We start from the raw sequence: 15,960 nt of genomic DNA on the forward strand, positions 1-15,960 counted from the left end.
TGTGCTAGATATTTAAAAGTGTTATTGAGCACAATAAGCAGTGAAAAAGAACTCAATGCAGTGTACATGCTGACACACAGCGTCAATGTGTGCACAGAAAGCCGCGTCTCTCAGCATGCTATCACAAATGCAGTTCTTTCACATCTCATTGTGTTCTTCACATCGCATTGTCAAAATGCCCATTGTGTGGAGTATTCATGTAAAAACAACCAGTTATGTCTCAAGTGAAAGTAAACAGCTGGTTGTTAGTCTCTGCCTCATACGTCACGCACATGGACAGTTGGCTGAACGTCTGATGCGTATGGCACACAATTTGGAACACTTCAAGATTTTCAAAGTCGTCATCTAATTGGTTGAATTCTACAGTATGTCTGGGAAATGTACATGTTGCCTTGTTTAACGGTCTGCCCGGAAACAAAGATGCCGTGAAAAACTGTGATTGGTTGCTTTACATGTCAATCAGACAGCCTCTGGGAGGTCCTTAGCCAATGAAAGCTGCTATGGAGTCCAGACCTTCTGCCATAAGTCTGAAGTCTACGCGAGACTAGTTGGGTGTAAACCGGATATTTATCAGTATAGTGGATCCATGCTTTTGGTCTTAAAGTGACAGCAGCCTAACATACCTCTCTGCTGCTCTGTCATTAATGTGAATCAATCAAAATAGAAAATAACTTACTGCTCTTGACTGAGTAATTTTTATTTTTAGCTTTAGTATTTTATATTTAAACCAGTGAAGACTATGCAATTTTTTTTTTTACATTTGATTATTAAATTTCTGTGCTAATTCTAACTACGTTAAATAAACCAATTGTACCTGATTTTTTTAAAATATTCATATTTTTGTTCATTTGTATTTGTCCTATTGTTAGTAATTTGCTTTTTTCTTATTTTTAAGAACAGAAATTAGATAAAATAACAAAACAACTATATTGTGAAATTTCTCGGTATGAGAAATTTTATTCCTCGGTCATATCGCCCACCCCTACTTCAGATCATTTGAAATATAGTGTACAAATCATACTGTGCTTTTCTGTTCACATCTGCGGTCAATTTGATTCCAATTTTGATTTGATTTATTTTTCGTATATAAGCTATTTTGCTTACCTAGAAATAGATCATTCAAATTATACCAAGAGCATTATGATGTACATTAGGGAAGTTTAAAAATTAACAGGGGAGTTTGTGAGTCTGTTGAATAATAAAAAAATAAAATAAATAAATAAATAAAATAAAAAAATAATAAAAAAAAACACAAACAGCACCAGAACCAGTGTCATTCCCAGAAGGCACTTCCACAAACAGGGTAGAAATCGGTAATTGATGATTATCATTTGTTTCAAAGCATTGATTAAAGCCCACATTTCTTTTTTTAAACAGAGCTATTTGAACTGGTTATTTTTTCATATAAAATTAAACGTCTTAAACCTAATTATGTTACTTAAATTATGTTACTTTATGGAAAGTAATGCCTTATGTACTTTTGCATTACTTTTGCTCACCTGGGCTTGGCTTGCTTGTTCTTTAATAACAACAAAAAGTCCTATTTTTGGCAAAAGTAAAGGCCCTTTTACACCATTAGTGAAATGAGTAAGCCTGTATTCTGTATTTTCAGGTACAGAATCATGAATATTTATTCTGGTGTCACCATTGTTTTAATGTTTTAAGAAGGTCTCTCTTAGGTTTCAGCTATCCTAATTGTAATTTCATATTAAAATTCAGTTTTATTGTTCAGTGACATCTAGATCTACATCAATGAATGTGTTGGTTATTTTCCCCACTCTAGTTAGAACATGATGGCTGCACAAATGGATTTTTAAATGCCGGTGGCATTGTCATAGTACTTATTGTGGTATTGTAATTTCAGGGAAGAAAAATATTCTACAGACATAATCGAAATGCGGGAAACTGCTTACCTCTTACAGGAATGCGGGACAAAACTCCCAATTTCAGGACTGTCCCGCATGGTCACCCTACCCATGACCCCTTTAAAATTGTGACACAGGAAGTGATATTTGGACCCATTCTACAGCATAACATGTGTGATGAATACATTATCGAAAGGGAAAAAAAAAAAAAAAAAAACCTGCATTTCTTTTGTTTATAGAAAATAAGTTGATAAACACAAACCATCATCTGATCCCTAGTACACTGCGTTCCAAATTATTATGCAAGAGACAAATCAGTAAGATTTCTGTACAATAAACATTCAGATTTTAGTTTTTCTAAGAAAATGTTTGTTTGTTTATTTATCCATGTCTTTTTAGATAACTGGTATCAATCTCAGACAAAATAATTTGCCAGGTCTATGGAAACCCTACTTAGAGGTTGTTCCACATTATTAAGCAAGTCACAGTTCTCATGCAATATGGGGATGAAGAAAGATCTTTCTGAAGATGAAAAGCATGAAATGGTGCTCCTTCATATAAAACAATATATTGATTTAGTTTTTGTAAGTCACTTTTTGTCAAGAAACAGTATGCGTGGAGGCGTGAATCTGCATGAATAATGGGCCATTTACACCTGAGAAGACAAAAGAATCACATAATAATGACCTGAAATGACTTGCATATTAATGAGGCCTTTCAGTCAGGTAGGCTGTGAAAAAACCCTCTGTAATAATGTCTCAGCTCAATTTAAAATAATGGTATTCTATTATATTCTTTAAAATATAATGTATTTCTGTGATGCAAAGTGTCTGAACAATTATGTTACCTCTATGGCATTTCATATAGGCTTTTAGCTTAAAAGCATGCACATTTGGAGAAATATTGATGGATTCTTATATGTTTATGTCAAATTTCTATACAGAGGAGTAATATTTATTCTATATTTATTCTATATATCATCACTATGAGTGCTGGATACTGTGTTTTCAATTCATACTTGCAGCCGGAGGGCGCTCTGTGCACCTTTAGGCCACAAATCCATATAAAGAAGAAGAACCAGGAACTAACTGCATGTCTTCTAGAGCTCGCTAACCATGGCTTTAACATCCAGATAAACACTTTTCAAGATAATAAATACACGATTGAGACGATGTATGCATGTATTGCTTCTGAATTTGCATCTGAATAGCGCTTGTTTTGTGGGCGTGGCCGCATTAGCGGATAATGAGCTGAATCACTGACTTCTGACATGGCTCTCTTTTCATACAGATTACGTAAACAAAATGTTTGTTTTCGATTTGACTTGAACGATTTAAAACCTGACATTTCAACATTTTTTTAGACATAAGTCTAATTTTTTTGTCATTAGTATTCACTAAGTTACAGTTCATTTTCTGAGAACTATCAGATTGGACTTCGTTCAGAGGGAGACGGGAGATCACGCATCATGTTAGTTTTCTTTATTTTACAAAAAGCACAACATTTTGTTTTTACTCTGAGTGTACACAAATGAAAGAAGATATTCAACAGATTAAAATGGTGTATAACTCTTAATTGTATGTGCAACACTGACGGAGTATTTTGAGTCTCTTTCACACTGGTAAGAAAAACAATGCGGTGGTATCGATACCTCAGACCTCAGAGTGTTAAGTAACAGACAATTTTTTGACTTTGTAATCTTTAGGTCTTCTTTGTAATCAAAAACTGAAAATTTGCTTCGCCTATGGAATAGTGTTCCATTTTGATGACTCAATTTGACAGCTGGGGCAGACATTCTTACTCACTCCCCTCCATATGCTGCAAAATTAACTAAAAGTTTCCAGTCATATTCACTGTTTGTGTGTATATATATATATATATATATATATATATATATATATATATATATATATATATATATATATATATATATATATATATATATATATATATATAATGATTCCCAGTGCACACTGACTTACTGTAACCAACAGTGCACTGGTTGTTGTAAATTGACCCATTTGTTCCAACACTGGTGGTTTTTTTATTCATTTTTTTATTTTTTGTATTTATATTTTCAATTTCTTTGTTTTTGGAGGCACATTAACTTTCTCTCAAAAGTGTTTATAAGAATCTATATTTGAATTGGTATATCTGGAAGAAGCGATTTTCTTCATTTTAACAGCTTCTGAAACTATCAGGAGTTCAAATAAGCAGTATCGTAACATGTTACCACATTGACATCCCAATATCTGCAGGATTGAGCCATATAGGGCTTTAAAAATTAAGATTCAAAAAAAAAATTAAGATTAAAAAAAAAAAAAAAAAAAAAGTTTTAAAGGAACAAGAATCTTAAATTATATTAAGATAATTTAACACTTCCTGAGTTAGACATGTAAACTTCAGAATTTTTTGGGCACTGAGAGAGGTGTTGTATGCGATTAGTTTTGATAGCGGGAAACAAGAATCATTTCTAATTTCAACAATTTGAACATGGAATCTATCCATCCAGAATCTAAAAGGACACAAGAAGTGCTTTTCCCATTTTTGAACTGTCACCGTTCCAACAAGGCGTCTGTACATTCACTTAAATTGTTTCCTTACAACAGCGGAGACTACTTAAAATACTCCATTTAAGGTCATATAGACAGGAGTAAAGCATAATAAAAAGTAACATTTACAGTATTTGTGTGCTTTTGTAAAATAATGAAAAAACAGGATGCTGCTTTCTGCAGTCTCCGTTTCCCTTCCATGAACTTGCTTTTTGGAGCGCGTCACAAAAATGAACCAAAAATCAGCATATAGCCTACTACTTGTCACACGGTTTGTTTCGTTTCGTTTATCTGTTATTTAAGTGCATTTATTCCTTTTATATAAAATTGTATTCCATTTTTCTCTATTCACAGAAGCGCTGCAGGTGCGTGATGTGACGATGTGTGGATCCTCATGTTCTGTTGTTTATGCTGCTATTTGCTACTTATTCTAATTTAATTTAATTCCAATTTAGCAGTCTTGTCGGTTAATAATTATTGATGGGTTAATGATCTTTGGTTGTCGGTTAGGGAAAAAACATCCCCATTTAGTACCCTTTTTGTAGAAAGTGCCAGAAACGCAAAACAAACAAAAGAATGGAAGAATTTGTGCTACTGTCAGATCAGCATTACAGTCTACAGCCTAAAACAAATTAAACACTACAACCTGCAAACACAAATGACTCATTTGAACCATTATTCTGATGGATGCTTTTGCTGTGATGGCACTCATGGCCTGATATTCACTCAGCTGATAGTTTTAGATGCAGTTGTCCAAAGATAAACAACCAACATCAGCACAGCTCACTGTAACACTGGACTGACAATGATGAAAGAAGAAATTAAAAAGTCCCACAAACCCCAGTCCATGGCTCGGCTGCCCACGAGCCACTTCTCAGAAGAGAAGCCACGTCACACAGCCTGACTGCCATGATGGCTGGAGAGGACGTCTGCAAACAAAAGCACATCAGAGTCAGTCACTTACACATGCACACTGCAACATTAGCTCCCTACTTAGGGAAACACTGCCGAGTTTAGTAATGTTAGTGTCAAAACAGTGTGCACAAGCAGCCACTGAAAACTTATTTACATGACTTACACATATTTGCACTGGGATTTACTACAGATGCTAAATCTTTCTGCCAATCTGCCAATGTCAATACCGATAGTTTTTATACAATTGGGCCATGTTCTATAGTGCAGATAATTGCTTTTATACCAATTATTTGCAGATACATCATTTCGGTACAGATCTTTTGCATTTGTACAGAATGAATGCAGCATTGTTTAAACCACTGCATGCGCATAATTTCCAAGTTCTAAACACGAGACATGCTTTATATCAAGTGCTTCAAAATAACTCATGCTTATATTTTACCGGCTTGCACTCCTATCAGATGCATGTGCTGTTTAATGTGTCTGAGACCTGTATGTTCATAACTGACATATTGGGCCCCATTTCCACCTTGTATTATGATGTGTTTTGGTCAATCAGATCACAAGTAGATGAGGCAGACATACCCGTCCACTTTTTTTCCCTAGATTTTTCAATCTAAATGGACAAAATAATCTCACAGAGAGCAGCAGCTTTTGTTTCTGCTCTTACAGCCATAAGACCACGCTGAACGTGGTGAGTGCATGTTAGAAATCAGGAATGGTGAGAGAACATCTTCAAACCAAACGTGGGTTTAAATCCTGTCTGACTATCTCGCTTCCAATAAAGTTTACACGTTACGTCAGTAGACCAATCGACCAAAATGCATCTTAATATCAGCCAGGTAGGACTGCACGATTAATCGTACGATTTGAAAAAACCCATTGAAATCACGCTTAAACTATTGAGCTCCCTCTGGCTTTCAGATGGAGAAGCATTTACTACTGATCACAGAGCCGTACAACTCTGACAAGCTACGCATGAAATAATCGCAGCCTTTGCCAAATCGCGTGCGATAAATTTGCGATAAATCGTGCAGCTCTAATACCAGGTGTAAACAGGGCCTTACAGTTAGATCCATATCAAGCGAGTGTTTCCATTTGAGCGTTTCCGCTTCTTTACTACAATTTACATCCGTTGAATATTTGTGCTCTGTACAGTATTGAAGGTTATCCATTACGTGCTTTTGCAGCGTTAGGCAATGTAGCCAATTACACCCATGTTTGATGATCTCTTGTAAACAATGGCCAATCAGAGGTGTTAGTCACGATGTAAATAAGATTTAATAAGAAATAAGAACTCGATACTGGCACGCGTTGTGTGCGTCACAAAGGCAGGACATTCACAGACAGCGTGGTCATCTCTTTTGTCTTGTCGCGCTTGAATGGTTTAAAAGCATTCGCATTAATAAGAGCTTGATCAGAAAAACGGATACTGCATTCATTAAATATTTAATGCATTAAACAGAATTGTTTAGAAACAGAATTGGCCTCTGTGCCACGGTGGGCAAGTGATGAAACCAGTGTTGCGACTGAACACCGGTAAAACCAACTACCGTAGCAAGCCTAGTGAATGGCACCCTAATTCCGAACCGTACCACTTTTTTGGAGAAGGTGCTCACTGCAGAGCAAATGGGTGGAGCTTACGTTAAATCCCCCTCGCTAGACTTCCAGCGAGGAGGAGCGAATATACAACCACACCCTAACCCTATCCACAACTATCTCTGCACCCCATTTCGACATCCAGAGAGAAGGAGCTGGCCATCATAGACTCTGCAGTGAGTACCACTTGCTTTTTTGGGACCCTTCTGTTGGGGTACCAAGCACAATAGTACCAATAGTACCAGTACCAAAAGGGTGGAGCTACACTCACTGCAAAATGTTGATTGGTTGACAGAATCTTCAAGTGCGAGTGCTACAAGGTGAATGACAACACAATCCCACTTTTCATCAGTTTTTCCATTTGCAGCCTTCAGCCTTTGCTCAAAACAAAGCTGCTGTATGTCCTCCATCGTTGTTTACTGAACTGAACCGTACCGTACCGCTCGGTGGAAAAAAGCCATTACAAAAACATTTCAGTAAAAAAGTCCAAACCCCTAAAAAAATTGTTGTTTTTTTTTAAATTTTACACACTAGACAAACTTATGTGTGCATTGTAGTATGCATTAGATCGCATTACAGGAGAGAATTCAAATGTCACGAAACTAAAGACCGTTTCTCGCGCTGTTCTTCACCTCTGCTGTTCAGCGCGGTGTTCGGACATGTCGTGAGAGTATGTTTCCTCAGCACAGTAGGACAAATGTGTCATTTCATTTTCCCCTAACAACACATGGAAAATATGACTGACAATATTTTGTATTTTTAACAACATCTGGAGCGCGTGAGAACAGTTTCTGCACAGAACGCAGCGATGAGATTAAAAATGCATAATGTTTAACTACTTTTGTGGATCTGCTCATAATGCGCTGAAACAGCAACTAAACCCAGAGAATTCACAATGTTTTATTACAATAGTGTTCTCATTTTAATGTTATGTATATGACAGTCCCAGTAGTTATTAATGCTGTGCATTGCTGCTTGAGCTGCGTGTGCTAAAGCTAAAGATGATCACCGGTACAATGCTTTACTGTGTTTACTGAATTAGTCATACCATCTCTCTTTTAATTGTGAAGCTGTGGGTTGTATACTTCAAAAGTAGAAAAATATTTTATATAGTTTCTAAGATACTGATAAATCACAGGACCGTGCTGATAATGAGTTTCTGCTCTCCTCTGTGCTCGCGATCTTCACGTGATGTGCCAACCCAATCTCACGGCAATTCGTTCAAATTTTATGAGGTCGCTAATTTGTATAAATTTGTACAACGTCACTCGTATGATTTCATACGTTTTTTTGCTAAATCGTACATATTTTACGAGTTGCCAAATTCTTACAAGTGACCTACCCCCACCCCTAAACTTACCTCTCACTGGGGTTTAGACAAATGGCATGAATTCGTACAAGTGAAGGCGTCTGAATTCGTACGAATTAGCCGCCTTGTAAAACACGTACGAATTGGTCATGAGATAGCGTTGGATGTGCAGCTACAGTCTGAGTCAGGGGTGTCCAGACTCGGTCCTGGAGGGCCACTGTCCTACAGAGTTTTTGGTCCCACTTTATATTAAGTGTCCTTAACTACTATGTACTTGCATTTAAATTAATCATTTGATACAATGCACTTACTGTGTACATACATGTTTTTACATTGTACTTATATTTTAAAAATGCATGTAATTACATCTGTAATTAATTTCTGTTATTACATTTATAATTACACTGTTGACCCAACCCTTACACCTTACCTCTACCCTTAAACCTTCCCATACCACCAAACCTGTCCCTAACCTTACCCGTATCCACCTCAATAGCAGCAAAAGTGTTTTGCAATTCAATATGAATCCAATAAGTACATTGTACTTATTTATTGATGCAAGTACATAGTTGTTAAGGCCACTTAATAAAAAAGTGGGACCGAGTTTCTCTAACCAGCTCCAAAACACCTGCCTGTAAGTTTCTAGTATGCCTAGTTAGACCTTGATTAGCTGGTTCCAGTTTGTTTAATTAGGGTTGGAGCTAAACTCTGCAGGACAGTGGCCCTCCAGGACCAAGTTTGAACACCCCTGGTCTGAATGTTTGTGTGCCACAATGCAGCTAGCGCAGTAGCACAATATAATAGTACAGCCAATGGTCTATATTGCTTGAATGTCCAAACTGGCAGGCCTTAAAACACAATTGACAAAGTTTAGTAAGGACGCAAGTGAGAGTGATCTCACTTCTGGTCATTGGGTGCTTCTCAATTCTTATTTGTGCATCCTCGTTTCCTTTCCTCGCGTCTTAGCTCCACCCCTTCAAGATGCGAAGGAAGGAAACAACGAAAAGATGTGAGGACGGAGGAATTGAAACAAGTGAAATGATATATCCTTGCTCCCTTTAGCGTCACTTCAAAGCGTCATCAGCTGCACTCGAGGGATCTACCCATATGTTGTTAAAGTTTAGTTATTTAAAAAAAAAATTATAAATATTAATAAAGCAAGATGCCCCGTTGAAATGTGAGATATAAAGTTTATTTAAACTGCATACATTAAAGCATACATTTAAATTATTGTGACAGATATGAAGGGGGAGGAGAATTTATGCGTGCGTCAGGTTTCTCAACGAGAAAGACTTCCGCAAAGGATGCACCTGTGTATCCTCGCTCATGACTCCTCGGGAAGCTTCCTCACGGTGCAATTAGAGAAATGAGATGTCCTTCAAGATGGCTGAATTCGATCAGTTTCCGGGTCATAGGATGGAGGACGGAGGAGCGAGGAAACGAGGAGGGATACTAAGAAGCACCCTCTGTGTGCTGACTCAGTTTTTGAGTTTGCCTCCATGTTGCTTCCATACCACTGACTGGATGGGGCACAGTCATGTGACTACGCACACGGTAGTATGTTTTTAAGGGGAAAGTAGTAACAGGATTTTTTTTTTTTTTAAACACAAAATAACCAACATGGGAAAGTTGCGTCAGTTAGAGGTTCTGAATTTCAGTTTAGATTACTTTTCGATTAATCGTCCAGCCCTAGTAGACAGATGCACTTTTTTGGCCTTCAAAATTGTGAGCGCCATTCATTGCCATTTTAAAGCTTGGAAGAGCAAGGATATTTAATCTAACCCTAGATTACTTTTCGATTAATCGTCCAGCCCTAGTAGACAGATGCACTTTTTTGGCCTTCAAAATTGTGAGCGCCATTCATTGCCATTTTAAAGCTTGGAAGAGCAAGGATATTTAATATAACTCCATATTAATCTGAAAGATTACAGTCATATACACCTAGGATGTCTTGAGTGTGAGTAAATCATGGGATGAATTTCATTTTTGGGTGAACTATCCCTTTAAGTCACATTACATTTGAATACATTAGCTTAAATTATGCAACTCGTATGCGTTTGAGAAAGCAAAATAAAGTTTATTATTTTAACAGTGTCTCTGATTTAAACCTGTCAAAAATCAAACTCATTTCTGTAAATCTACTCAAAATTTTGCATCAAACGAATTCAAAGAACACGATAGAATGGGAGTCGCTGCAGTCAGATGGTCCGCAGCAACAAAGACAGTGAGCGCTTGTGCACTCACTTGCTCAACCACATGTGCTCAGTTTAAAAAAAATAAAATCAGAGATAGTGGTTAAAGAAATGTGTGCAGCAATGTGTGCATGTCAGATTCCTTACCAAAAGATGTTAAGGCTTATTTGTGTGACAGATCCTATTTCACCCTGCCTATTAGATGTAGCACTGAACATGAACAGATATTTCCCTCCTGTGTGAACATACGTCAACCTGCATAAATACTTATACCCCAGGCCAGAACTGAGGAAAACATCTTATGAACACCTCTTGACTGCACCAGACATACAGCACAAAGTCATGCAAGCATTAATACGAATCAGAAAATTAAACAAGAAAAAAAAAAAAACAGTGTTAGAAAAACCTGGAGAACAGCAGCTAGAGACATGCATTGTTTCCTGTCTCTCAGTCTGCGCCAAAATAACTAACGTTACAATTGATTTTAAACATTGATATTTGTTTTGTCATGTACAACATCGTTGTCATCCATAAAACAAGACCCTACTGAAGACACTCTGATAATCAGAAAGAGGCTTTATTTACATTGTGAATGGTCATTTAGCACACAGAGAGGCGCAGACAGAAGTTTGTCACACCTTATTCACGATCACTTTGACCAACACTGAGAGACTAGTCTGCCTGAACAACTCATTGCTTCAGTTAAAGGTGCTAAAGAGGATCTTTTCGTCGACTGAGAAACCAAAGACTGTTAGTTTTTGAAATGAGCGCACGCGTAAGAACAACCCTCCTCCTTCACAGCTCATTTTGAGGGAACGCCTCCCAAAACTCGTGCACGAGTATTGGAACACGAGTGTTTACTACCGGCATTCGCTGTGTCGTGTTAGTGGATTCATTATGTCGGACTCACCGCAGGTAACTCAATCTGCAGTTGTTAGTCCTGTCTCCTGACAAAAACATTGCATGCGGCACCTGTGGAGTGTGGAAAGTTACTGGAGCGCGCAGCCGCGCACGTCTCGCACAAGGAACGTAATGGCAGTGACTGACAAGCCAGCGATGATCGCGTAAACGATTGGCTGATGTTTTTAAGGCCCTACCTCGTGCACAGATGATGTATATTATTATTCCTTTCAGTGCACCTAATAAATAGTCTTTTATCAGTTAGTAAAGACAGTTTCAAGTAATATTGCAAAAAACAAAACATCCTCTGTAGCACCTTTAATGGGAGAAACCGATAAACTCGGAACTTTGAATCAATTGCTTCGCAAAATGATTCACTGTTTCGAAGCGATCGAAACGTCACGCGCTGGTGACCCCTGCTGGTCAGAATAGTGTAAATGCAGCAAATTCAAACTCCTTATACAAACCAATTGCAAATGTTTAAGGTCTAAGTTATTATATACAATTAACAAATAATCTAATACTTTTAAATATGATGTCTTTATCAGACCAATAAGAGACGTAGCTAGCTACAACTCTTTCATTAAATAACTATAATTTATAAAATTGACCCGAGATCAGGTAAAAATCAACACTAGTTCATGGGTACACAGAAAACGCCACTGGCGAAATAGTTTAGTCAAGTCACGTGACTTTTAATCACACTTCGAGTCTTCAAATGATTTGCAAAGGTTTCGAAGCATGTTTCTAAGTGGCGCCCATCACTAGCTTCAGTTGTGCGAGGTCAAAGATCAGATGCTCAGATAAAAGAAAACTCTAAAGCCAGATAAACCTAGACTATGTACAGACAACTAAACGCAGCTAAACTAAGGAGGTAAAAAAAACTCGGGTAAATGCAGTACCACAGGTAAACTCGGGTAAATTGTATTAAACGCAGATAAACTCAGGTGAACAGAGGCATATACACTACACACTGAAAAAAATAAATTCAGGTGCAAGTCAGTAAATGGGGGATAAACCAGATAATCAATTAACTCATCGACGTCAAGTTAATCAGACAAACCTTTTCCTAACAACTTGTTCGACAGAAACAACACACTCCGTAGGCAAATATAAAGGCCGTGGAGAACATGAACACCAACTACTGGAACATTAAACATTACAAATATCTAATTGAAACATGTTAAAGTAAAAGCGGCTTTAACCCGAAACAAACGCATAGCATCTGAAGATACGGCTTCATACAGAAAGCAAAGAAATAAAGCGTCTTTCTTACCTTAATTCGGTTTATAAATTAACGGAGTATGCTGATGCGCGCGTTCACACGTTAAGGGGGCGATGGCGGGAAACAGCGACTCTAAATAACTGGCATGTGAATGATCCAATCAAGGAGCTTCGTTACGATTCCCGCACACGCTATTGAACAATGAGAGATGGGTCAAACACAAAGTCGCGTGACCTTCGTGAACCTTCAGGTGCTGCAGATCAAGGTGTGATGAGCGCGCGCGAACACTCGCTGAATTTGAAAGAGCGTACTAGCGTACTGCTGTGACTAGTGTACAAGTCAGCCAAGTGGCGCCATGTTACTTTCTTCAAAGATTCTTTGCCTATTGCTTCATTTAAGTAATTAATGATGATAATTAACACATTTCATGAATAATAAACGGTGTGGAGCTGATTTTGTGTGAAATGAAAATATCTTGCTGTAAACGCAAACCTTATTAAATAAAAACGATTTTTTTTTCTAAACTCCCAGTCAATTGTGCGAATCTCGTCTCCAGAAGAAACTATTACCTTTTTCGAAGTGTTTGAAACAACACAAGCTGGTGGTGACCCCTGCTTGCCTAAAATGTGTAAAAGCAACGACAATTCACATAGCTTTTACAAACCAACTGCAAATGTTTTATTAAAAGTGTAATCTATTAGGCTAAATATAATCTACGAATCATTAAATATTGTGTCTATACAATATGTGTTCTTGTTTTCTTTTCTATAATTCTGGTGTGTTTTGTAAGTTTTATGGAGGGCTTGGCTAGTAGAAAATTAACTACTCTTACTTTTTTTTTTCTTTTTTTTTTCATAAATGTGACAAAAAAAATCTTATAAAACAACAAGGATGAAGTTAAAAAAACAAAGGCCTACTGTTTCATGGGCCCCCTTTTCTGAATTCACGTGACTTTGCCGGTTTTGCTATACACAAACTCTAAAGCAGAGAAATTAAGTTTGTACTGTCATTGGTGTCTGTAAAAAGATGGTTCTTTAAAGGGTTAATTCACTTTCAAATAAAATTTTCCTGATAATTTACTCACCCCCATGTCATCCAAGATGTTCATGTCTTTCTTTCTTCAGTCGAAAAGAAATTATGGTTTTTGATGAAAACATTTCAGGATTATTCTCCTTATAGTGGACTTTAATGGAGCCCAAACGGTTAAAGGTCAAAATTACAGTTTCACTGCAGCTTCAAAGAGCTTTAAATGATACCAGATGAAGAATAAGGATATTATCTAGCGAAAAGATCAGTCATTTTTTAAAAAAAAATGTAAATGTATATGTTTTATATAAACAAATGATCACCTTTGTAAGTGCTTCCGCTTTCCTATTCTTCAAAAAGCTTACGCTGTATGTCCTACACCTTCCCTATTATACTTACGAAAAAAATGTAAGTATATGGCTCCGCGTTCATTCCATAAGTAGAATAGGGAAGGCGTAGGACATACAGCATAAGCTTTTTGAAGAATATGGAAATGCGGTTTTGGCGGAAGCACTTAGAAGGTGATCATTTGTTTATATAAAGCATATACATTTACATTTTTTTTTCGAAAATTATCGATCGTTCTCTAGATAAGACACTTATTCCTCATCTGGTATCGTTTAAAGTCCTTTGAAGCTGCAATGAAACTGTAATTTTGACCTTCAACCATTTGGGGCCAATTGAAGTCCACTATAAGGAGAATAATCCTGCAATGTTTTCATCAATAACCTTAATTTCTTTTCGACTGAAGAAAGAAAGACATGAACATCTTGGATGACATGGGGGTGAGTAAATTATCAGGAATATTTTATTTGAAAGTAGACTAATCCTTTAAGGGTTCTTTACACGTTCTATTTAGAACTGTATGGTCCCGAAGAACCCTTTATATGCTGAAATGGTTCTTTGTGTTAGACTTTGGGTTATTCTCGCCTTTTTGTTTTTCCACATCTTTAACTGTCAAAGCCACATCATTACTGGTTTTCTGGAGCTCAACAATCCAATTAGAGTCTGTCAACACAATCTCAACAGGTAAAATTATTTCTTTCTTAAACTGTCTGTGAATTTTAACTTTCAAATTGTAACTGGTTTCCTACCAATCATGTATTTTTCTCTTTTTAGTTTAACAGAACATGTATAGTGTGAACAGCTCTGTTCAGTTAAGGATACTTCTCTCCACTTCTCCACTAAGTAACAGAGAAATTTGAATTTATGATCTATATTGTTATTTTTTATTATTATTATTTGGGGTTTATGCATACATACCCAGTAATAAAAAAACAACAAACAAGCATTAAAGCTATCCCATGACTTTATAACACTTTTCCTTTTAACATTGCAAAGGGCTCACATCAATTTTTACCACTTTTGGCCTTCATAACATAATTATTTTGTACCTAAACAAATGGAAGAGACAGACTGTAACTCTAAACTCACTCAATTGTGTATTTCAGATGCTGTCACATCCCACAACCTTATCATCTGCAGAGAGGAACTGCCACTCAATTACACCAAAATGACTTAAAAACATCATCAAGGATTATAAAGATATTTCACTGGAACTTAGTCTTCATTACACATACATCTATTTTTGGTTTAATTTGTGTTTTACATTCTTATGTATTTATTTATGTTCAATGTCAATTGTCATTTATTAATATATTCAGCTAATAACAGTTGTTACACATTTTTGCTACAATTTCACGTCAATAAAAAAAAATAAAAGTACATAATTGACACAACATGCTGTTTTTTTTATGTCAACCCTATTAGAGGCTACGAGACATTATAAGACCAGGCTGATAACAAATAATAATAATATTATAATATATTATTAATATAAAGATAATAATATATTGATATTAATGAAAATAAACTATCATTAAAGAGGTTATTTATAACACCATCAAGGTCCTATAGCACTTTCAAAGCACGGTTCTTTATGGAACCTTATAAAAAGGGTTCTATTTAACACCAAATAGGGTTCTGCTATTGTTACAAGCCGAAGAACCCTAATGTGGTACTGTTTAGAACCATTTTTCTTTAGAGAAACTAGCGCCACTTCCTGGGGATGTATAATGACAAATGTTTAGGGTGTGTGATTGAAGTATGCAAGAGCACATGTAATTTCTTCACTTTCTCCTCACTCATCTGCCTCTAGCCTGTGACCCAGAAACCAATCAAAGTAAGCCATTTTGAAGGATATCTCAATTGTCAAATTGTACCATAAGGATCAAGGACTGAGGAAGCTTCCAGAGGACCGATGAGCGAGGATGCACAGGTGTATCCTATGCGGAAGTCTTTCTTTTCGAGAAACCTGATGCACATATAAATTCTCCTCCCCATTCACATCTATCACAATAATTTTATTGTTTTACTT

The 15,960-nt window shown here is 36.6% G+C and overlaps 1 protein-coding gene across 1 annotated transcript in view; it reads right to left on the reverse strand.

Moving 5' to 3' along the window:
• Positions 1–15,960, reverse strand: part of elavl2 (ELAV like neuron-specific RNA binding protein 2) — a 71,805-nt gene that overhangs the window by 18,644 nt on the left and 37,201 nt on the right. Inside the window, 1 exon segment of the mRNA XM_048170106.1 lies at positions 5,257–5,346. Coding sequence (XP_048026063.1) covers positions 5,257–5,346 — 90 coding nt within the window.

The sequence above is a fragment of the Megalobrama amblycephala genome, linkage group LG2 (assembly GCF_018812025.1).
Source record: "Megalobrama amblycephala isolate DHTTF-2021 linkage group LG2, ASM1881202v1, whole genome shotgun sequence".
Taxonomy (NCBI): domain Eukaryota; kingdom Metazoa; phylum Chordata; class Actinopteri; order Cypriniformes; family Xenocyprididae; genus Megalobrama; species Megalobrama amblycephala.